Here is an 8,717-nt window from a genome sequence, read left to right as displayed (position 1 = left end):
AGGGGGACAAGTCCCCTCTCTGCAGTCACTTACCAGCTTCCGGATCCTGTCCAGCACTTGGTCAATGATCTCTTTGCCAATAGTGTAGTGCCCACGGGCATAGTTGTTGGCAGCATCCTCCTTGCCAGTGATCATTTGTTCAGGGTGGAAGAGCTGGCGGTACACTCCTCCCCGAACCTCATCTAGGAGACATTGGCACAATGACAGAGATTTTCTAACTGGGCCTGGGGAAAGGTGGCAGGAGCCACTCTAGGGAGTGTCCTGCAATGGGTTGTTCACAGAAATAATGACCACTGTCACTGCCCAATAGGGTACACTCACCAATCACAGTTGGCTCCAGGTCCACAAAGATGGCCCGCGGGACGTGCTTCCCAGCCCCGGTCTCACAGAAGAAGGTGGTGAAGGAGTCATCCCCTCCGCCAATGGTTTTGTCACTGGGCATCTGCCCATCGGGCTGGATGCCGTGCTCCAGGCAGTACAGCTCCCAGCAGGTGTTGCCCATCTGGACGCCGGCCTGGCCGACGTGGACGGAGATGCACTCGCGCTGGGGAAGGGGAGGCAGGGTCACATCCCGGCAGAGACCAGAAATGCAATCACTGCAGGTGCTGCCCAGCCCAGACAGGGCAGCCTGGGCCCTTGTCAGCTTGGGCAAGCCACACTGCTCTGGTGCCTGGGTGCCCTGTGTCCATCCCAATCAACTGTGGTCTCCCAGATCTGGTGCTCTGCCTCTCATCACTGCACTGACCACCTCACTGCCCCAAGGAGATGGAGAACCAACTGCTGGAGCCCAGGATACCAGGCCACCGATTCCCTGGACTGCCCCCATCCACAGCCCTGGGAAGCATCCTGTGAGCATCTTCTCCATTGCACAAACACCCACACAGCTTAAGGTCTGAGGCCCTGCATCAGCTGGCACAGCCCCTGTTGCTATTCCAGCAACAGGGCTGGAGGCTGAGATGGCAGAGCACCACCCAGGCGCTGGGAGCTGAGGAGGTGACAGCACTGAGGATGGGTGCCCAGCAAGGGCGGGGATTTGCAGCCATGAATGGTTGCCATGTTCTGAGGCAACCATTCTGCTTCCCTAAACTAGCTCCAGAGGAGGAGGAAGCATTAGCTGCACTTCTTAACTGAACCAAAGGGTGAGCATGGAGAGTCACCTAGATTACAACTTTGAGGGCAGTCTCAGGTTCCTCAGGAGAAGACAGGCTGAGGAGGGCTCTGCAGCCTCACTCCCTTCAGGTGAGGTACCCCAGAGCCTGCAGTCCTTTGAACAAGAACCAAAATATTCAGTGCCTTAGACCTGCTGTTGCCAAGGATTTGGATGCGTCATCAGGCACAACTGAGGCAGAGGAGCATCAAAATCAGACTGGATTTCCAGAGCCATGAGTGCCCCAGTATGAGTCAGCTCGCAGGAAGCCGGTGGAACCAGCCATTTTGCACTCAGGAGCAGGGCAGTGACTGCCATCCAAGGAAGTTACACAGGATGCAGCTAGTCCTGGCTCTGTGCATCTAGAGTGCTTTCAGTGCTGCATTTCAGAGGCAGCAGTGACAGTGAGGAATGACAGAAAAATAAGCCCTTGATACCCATGGTGAGAGACAGAAGCCCATCTTCCCACCTTTCCCAAAGCTGAGGTACAAGAACCAGCAAAGCAATACCCCGCTTATCCCTCCCAGCAGGTCCATAAAGGTTGTGTAACACAAGGAGCCAAGGGTAAGTCCTGAGGACTTAAGTCCTGAGGTAAGTCCTCCAGGATCCTCTACAGAAGGACACAGAAAACACTTGGCACAGCTGCAAGCACTTCAAGAAAGAAGAGATGAGAAAGGACTCCTTCCTGGCCAAGGACCTTGCAAATCAGTGTGGGGGTGCAGAGGGTTATGCTGCTCACTGCACTTCATCCCACCAACATGCAGCAGCCAGGACTGGCTCTGTGGGACCCAGCACTGACAGCAAGCTGGGCAGAGCCCAGCAGCACCAGCAAGAAGCAGTGCTGGTCACCAGTCAGCAGAGTGCCTTCTTCATGGCAAGGTCTGGCACAGGAAAGGCTGGGAGCATGGGCCTGCAGGACAGCAGGCAGGGTGCCTAGGGAACCTTGGGGCCGAGATACTCTCCAGGGCATATGGAGAGCTCAGGAGCCAGAGCTCGCAGTAGGACTGTGGCGACAGGGCAGCCCGGAAGCCCACCCACAGTGATGCCCACCCTTGGAGCAGGGCAGTGGGTGGAGGAAGCCACAGCTTCCTGCCACGGCTCAGCTGTGGGTCGGTAGCGTGGGGGGCTGGCTCTGCGCAGCCGGGGATGGTACCGCGGAACATAGGCAGGAATCGACACTACTAATAAAGTCGGAAAGAGTGTGAGAGTCTGCCCGAGCGCCGGTCTCCAAACACGGCGGGGCTCGTAGGGGACCTCCTTGCCACGGGTACAAGGGATGCTCAAAGGAGGGAGGCTGCTGAGAGCCGGAGAGGGAGCAGCTCAGAAAGTGGCTGAAGCCAGGGAAAGGCAGGGCAAGCACGGCGGGCACTACTGCCAGCAAGCTGCCCGCACCTCTGGGCTCCCGGCAGAGCCCTCCCGGGAAGCCACGGGGACCGCAGCCTGCTCCGAGGACGGTCCCGACGGGGTTCCCCCGCTCCCGGGAGCACTCGTGGGACCAGGGGGAAGGAGCAGCGGGGGCCGGCACTCACCATGATGCCGCCGCTGCCGCACGACCTGCCTGTCCCCGGGCTGCCGCAGCTCCGCGCCCCGGGACGGCGGCGCTGCCGCCGCCTTATACCGGGGGCGGCACCGGAGCTCCGGGGCGGGCCGCCCCGCCCGAAACGGCTCCACACGCTTGCATAGATTTGCGAGCATTGCTCATATTTGCATAGATTTGCATAGATGAGGCTGTGCTGCCCGATAGCCGGCGGGGTGCATGGGTTGGGCCATCGAGAAGCAGCATCCCCTCACCAGAGCACGGGAGACCCGGGGATCCCCTCGAGGAAAGGGCCATAAGTGTTCGCCTTGCTACGCTTGCTGGTCTTGGCAGAGGGGCTTCTGTTGAAGAGCAGAGATGGCACCTTCCACCTTAGTGCTCTGCTGGCCACTATCCAGGCACTAACCCAGAGAGACTCTGGGGGCTGAGGCAGGAAAGCCAAGAAAGAACCTGGCCCAGGTCTTCCCTCCTGGTGGGTGTAAGTGCTGATGTGATCCCTGGACAAGCACAGAGCCAGGTCTCTACCAGTCACCCAAAGCCTCCAAAAAACATCTGGGAGAATTTCTAGAGGAAACATGGGCAGAGGAAACTCTTTAGAGATGAGAACAAGCTTTCCTGACCTCTTTGGAGCTCGGTGGGAAACAAAAGCAAGAGAACTCTGTCCTGTCCCTTGCATCAAGGACTGTTGTACCCCAGGGCTGTGTCTGAAAGCCCTGCCTGCTGAAAGGCTTCTTCTCCAGCCTGGTTCTCCACTGCCTCCACAGTTTTGATATGATTTCACAAAGCTTTATGAAAGGAATGGTGAGGGGATGAGGAGAGCATGAAGGACTTCGGATGGGGTTTACTGGAGTCTGCAGTGACTTCACTGATGTCTGGCTTTACTACAGTGAATAACATGTCCAACCCCTTCCAAAATGCTTGCAGCATCCACTGTGGTGCAGAACCAGTCCTGCCTCTGCCTGAGCGCTGTGATTTAATGAGTTTTCACTGAAAGTTGCTGTCATCTCTCAGCTTGATCTGAAAGTTGAAAGCTGGACCTAAATTATCCACCCACAATGGCCTTTCTTTGTGCCTGAGTCACCTGAAAAGTGTCACCTTCACTGATGAGCATGTGTAAAGTGACTGAAAGCAAGAGTACTGCTGAGAAGCCTGTGCCGGTGTCTAAGCAACGCATTTTTTGAGACCTGCAGAAATGGCTGAGCCAAAGGATCAGAATGGGTTTAATCAAGCTGGTGGGAAAAATGTTGAGGTTTTTTTCCACAGAGGTGACCCAGGTTGTGAGTGCTGCTGAACATGCACAGGATGCTGTGGTGACCAGATAACTCTGGAAATGCCTCCCCTGGTATAAATGTCCTTTGAGTGACCTCAGAGATCACTAGATAACACAGACCATGCTGATGCAGACAGTCCGTGAGAGTGAGAGAGTAACTGGTAGCACTAAGGCATCAAAATTTGAACCCAGAAGTTAATTGGAGTGAAAAGGAGCAGTGGTATCGTCTTTCTCTGTGAAAATCTTTACCAAGGTGTTCATTGAAATGCATGGTGGATGTCAAGGCACCACTTCTGACTGGGTGTGTCCTAGCACCCTTCTTAATTCCACAGTGCCAATTAATTCTGGGGCATTTTTAACACAGTGCTTTGCAGTGGTGGTTGGAAGCACAGGTGTTGAGCTAGGCAGCAAGCAGTATCTCAGGTGGCCACACAGCTTGTGGCCACGGTTTGTACGTGAAGGCTTGCACACTTCACCCAAATTCTGAACATTGTGGGGCACCTAGGGGTGTAAAATGATGTTATACTTCTCCAAGAAATGCCTGGAACTGTTTACATACCATTCTGGTAGAGAGCTGAGGGTGAAATATCCCTGATTTGTCGTTGCTGCAAATGCATGTGAAAATACCCACTCAGATGCTGTTTTGTTGGACAATCAGAGCAGCACTGAATGACAAGAGAGCCATGAGTCATTTGAAGCTGTGCATCCCCATGTGCCTCTGATCTGAAATGTCGAAACAGATGTCTAAGCTTTTTTGAAATGCTTAAGAACATCTGGCTAAATCCAGGGAGCACCAATCGCTTGCATCTTGTCAGTGCCTAACTGCTCAGCAGCCTGCCAGATGCTGGTAGCAGCAGCCTGCAAGCACACAGCAGAGGCTGAGCTCACTCTGCCTGAATTTGTCCTGAGGCGACCCCCCCCTCTTACAGAGATGTAACCCACATGCCTAAGAAGACCCTACAAATGTTTTCAGACCACATTAGAAATCACAAGATTGCCAGAATTGCTCAGGAAAGATTTTCATCGTTGTGCAGAACATGGTTGGACTCTGCATCAGCAACCAGAGAGGTACAAAAAGCAAGCAAGGCAAATTCTAGGCTGTAGAGTCAGAATTCAACCATCTCTTTATTGAGGGATGGGAAAAACAGATTGAAGATACCCGAGGGGCAGAGCCTTGCCCACTGCTGGGGAAAGCCCCTACTTGCCACTCTTGGGAACCAGCCAGATTTGACAGGTACATGCTGGTACAGGAACCCCTGTCAGCACAGCCTGCAGTTACCCAAACAAAGCCTCTCACACAGCTGTCTTCAAGAAGTATGTTTAAGACTGCCACACCTAAAGCACCCAGAGCTGAAAGTGGGGAGGAGATGGGTTCAGAGTCCAGCCTGGTACCTCCCATCCACACCCCAGTTCTCTGCACTCTCTGCTGAGGAAAGCTCAAATTATTGTTCGAACTTTTCAGATCTCAGCTCCACCCAGCCTGTTCCAGGCAGAGCAAACAGTGTCACAAGGCAGTCTGGGGGCATGGCTTTCTTGCGAAGGTAGAAGAGAGCACAGCTGTGCTGACGTCTGGCAAAGAAGCCCAGTGCCCTCCACTTTAAGCCCAGCCTTTACAGCAAACACAAGATTATGAGGGGTGTTTCAGGAACAGAGCCCCTGTCTGCATCTTTAAACTCAGCCAGGAGCTTCACAAAGATGTTACATCCATGCTTGCCCTGCTTACCCATCACTCTATCCTCACACAGTTGCTCTGCTCATAATCCTCTTAGCAGCGTGGTCAGGCAGGGAGTTGGAGAAGCCGGCATGCGCCTCCAGCCCATCAGTGCCCTGTGCAGTTCGATCTCCAGCAGTGGCTGCTCTGCGTTAGTACAAGTTAGACAAACGTTAGACAAACGTTGGTTGGTGAAACTAATAGGTCTGTTGAAAGCTTGGGGCTTGACTGCATATTGCAGATATTGTGAATTCAAACAAGGCCCTTGTGATGTTAACTGCTCCAGCAGTATCCCACTGAGCCATTGTGCAGAGTCCCTAAAGCCCAGCTGGCTCTCAGTGATGGCCCAGAATTCTATGTCTGAGTGCTGCTGCAGTTCTAATATGGCAGCATTTGAGACACAATTTGCTGCCCTGAAAAGTTCTAGCACAGCATGGAGATGGGCAGAAAATGCTCCCTTTGCCATTCCTTAAGATATGCATGCCTTGTCAAGGACAGAAAGGGCCCTCTGAGTAGTACCTCATCCTTCATCTGGAGAAGGTGGAGATGATCCAGAGAAGAGAAACAAGGGTGACTGGAAGGCGAGATGTCATGGGCTGTAATGAAAGGCTGAAGGAATGGGGACTACAAGAAGACCAAGCAGAGACTCAATAAAAGTCTTAAAATATGTTTAAGGTAGATGCAGATAAAAAGAGGATTAAATGTTCTCCATGCTCAGGGAAAGAAGATGCATGTTTAAGGCCTGTGGTAAGGGTAGTGAAGCATGATTGCCTTAGGGCCAAGGGATCTTCATCACTGAACATCTTCAACAGCCCAAGTGTGGCATTTACTCCTAGAGACCTGCTGGGATGTAGGGCACAGTAGTGATCTGACAGAAGTTTTCTCTGCTGGAGCTGAGCAACAGCAGCATAATTGCTGGTTCAGATATAATGAAGTCAATTGTGCAACGCCTGCTGCATTGCCCAGAGCGTGCGCCTCAGTACAGGAACAATAAAGCTAATTCCAGATCTCGCTACAGTCCTAAGCCCTGAATCACAGGGCAAGAGCAGGGAGGCACTCCCAGGGACATGAGCAGTCCTGCTTGCTGAGCCCCAACCTGAGAGGCTGAAAGGGGCTGTTGGACGAGCTGTGACTAGCTCTTTCTTGGGCACAGAAGTCTCGGGTGAGCAGCCTCCCTGGCTCAGAGCCAGCTGCCCTGGCTGCCAGTGTCACCTGCCTTTCCTCATGTGCTGGGAAAGGCAGCTACACACCCACGGGAGTAAAATAAAACTGCAGCTGTCTAATTGCAGTGACTTCATGTCAGAGCTCTGAGCATGCCTGGTGTGAACAAGCTGCCTCCAGGCAGGTGATGACGGGCTGAGCCTGCTGAGGTGTTCCCCCTGCAACCTGTGGTCTCAGGAACTGCTGGTAATCAGCGCTGATGGGCCATGTGGAGGGGCCAGTGATGCTTCTCCTCTTCAGCAGCTCTTAGAGCTGGCAATGGCACAGACAGTGCAGGAATAGCTGGAAACAGAAGTGCAAAGTATTCTGCAAGGTTGTGTAATGGTAGGAGCTCCTGGAGGGAGATGGGTTATCCCATGAGGCCGAAGGGCCCTGCATGCCCCAGACAGAAATGTAGGCACGGTGATGTCTTCATCCCCAGCCCTTTAGGCCCTCCTGTCTTACAAGTTCTCAGAATTGCAACAAAGCTGTGGTCAGCTCTGTTGCAATGCCATAGCGTGTGCCCTTGTGAGCTGGCAGTGATGGGGCAAGAGGCAGCCATTGCTTCCCCCACTCCCAGGAGCAGTGGAGGGGACACAGCAGATTCACACAGGGCAGCTCTGCAGGTGCACTCACTCCTTCGAGGTAGATAAACCACTGCAGGTGGGCAGTCCAGCATTCACTGGGAAAGCAAACGATTCCTGGTACAGGAGCGTCTTGCCAATGGCTCTGCTCTACCCTGGCCTTTGGAGAGCATCTCATGGCTGGACAGATATCTGCAAGTATTTTTTTTGCACGTGGAAGTTGGTGGTATGGAATGCAAACAGCTTGTTGGCCTGAGGGCACACCAAGATCAGAGCTGCACATGGAGAAACTAGGCTGGAGTCTAGGGGATTGCTGTAGGGTTGTTAAAAGTGGAAAGGAGGTGCTGGCATCTGGCCAAGTTCTGGTGGATGTCAGAGGGAAACAGTTAATGTGATAAAAGATGCATTTAATAACTCAGCTGGGTAATGGCTCCCAGGGTGCTCCTGCCCAGAGCTGTTTGTGTGCAGAGAGAGCGCAGTATTGCAAAACCAGGGCTGTCCTCCCTGCTCCTCCCAGAGCCTGAGTGCTGGGAGTCAGTGGCCTCAGGTTACTGGGCTGAGAGCTTGTGTTCAATGGGCATCTTGAGGATGCCTGGCTCAAACATATCTGAGAGCTTCCTAGCAGAGTTAAGTCAGATGATGAGAAGCTGTGGATGTGAAATAACAGCTATTTGGCAGAATTTCTCTGTTGCAAGGTCTTAGGAGCCCCAGTCTGCTGAGTTTCCATGCCTCATGTGGCTCTCCTCATTAGGACGAGGCATCTACAGGCACCCTGTGCACATCGGGGCTGCTGTGCCCTTCCTTTAGATGGCATGGCTTGGACAGTGTGGTTCTCATTCTGCCACTTAATAGCCCATCATTGGACACAGCCAGGAGGGGCTTTACCACCTCCCAGGCAGGAGGATGCAAAGTCTGGCAAGAGCCGGGCACCAAGGACTCCTGCATATGTTGGGGCACCCTCAGCATCCTTACCAGGTGCTGATTAACATGGAAGACCTTCTTGCCAAACAAGCCTGGTTTCAATTCTCGAGATGACAGGTCTGCTCAGAGAAAAGGCAGGGATGTAACTGGCTTGCTGTGAGGAGGGCGTCCCAGGAAGTGAGCAGCACTGTCAGTGTGGTGCCTAGCGAGGCAGCCTGGGGAACCAAAATGCTGGTTGGCAACAGTGAATCATCAGCAAGGAGCTGCTGGGCTTCTGCAGGGATCCATGCCAAGCACCACCAGCTTTGATGGTTTAATCAATGGTCTTGAAATGAATCCCAGACCAC

At 53.4% G+C, this 8,717-nt stretch overlaps 1 protein-coding gene across 1 annotated transcript in view; it reads right to left on the bottom strand.

Moving 5' to 3' along the window:
- Positions 1-2,842, bottom strand: part of TUBA4A (tubulin alpha 4a) — a 3,770-nt gene extending 928 nt beyond the window's left edge. The window contains exons 1-3 of the mRNA XM_027636563.1: positions 2,540-2,842; positions 322-679; positions 34-182 (exon numbers count right to left, since the gene is read on the bottom strand). Of these exons, the coding sequence (XP_027492364.1) occupies positions 34-182; positions 322-679; positions 2,540-2,842 (810 nt within the window). The remainder of the gene's footprint in view (positions 1-33; positions 183-321; positions 680-2,539) is intronic.
- Between the last annotated feature and the right edge of the window lie 5,875 nt (positions 2,843-8,717).

The sequence above is a fragment of the Corapipo altera genome, unplaced genomic scaffold, assembly GCF_003945725.1.
Source record: "Corapipo altera isolate COAL_440 unplaced genomic scaffold, ASM394572v1 45, whole genome shotgun sequence".
Lineage (NCBI taxonomy): Eukaryota > Metazoa > Chordata > Aves > Passeriformes > Pipridae > Corapipo > Corapipo altera.
The sequence above is the reverse complement of the archived record's forward strand: the minus strand, read 5'-3'. Positions and strand labels throughout refer to the sequence as shown.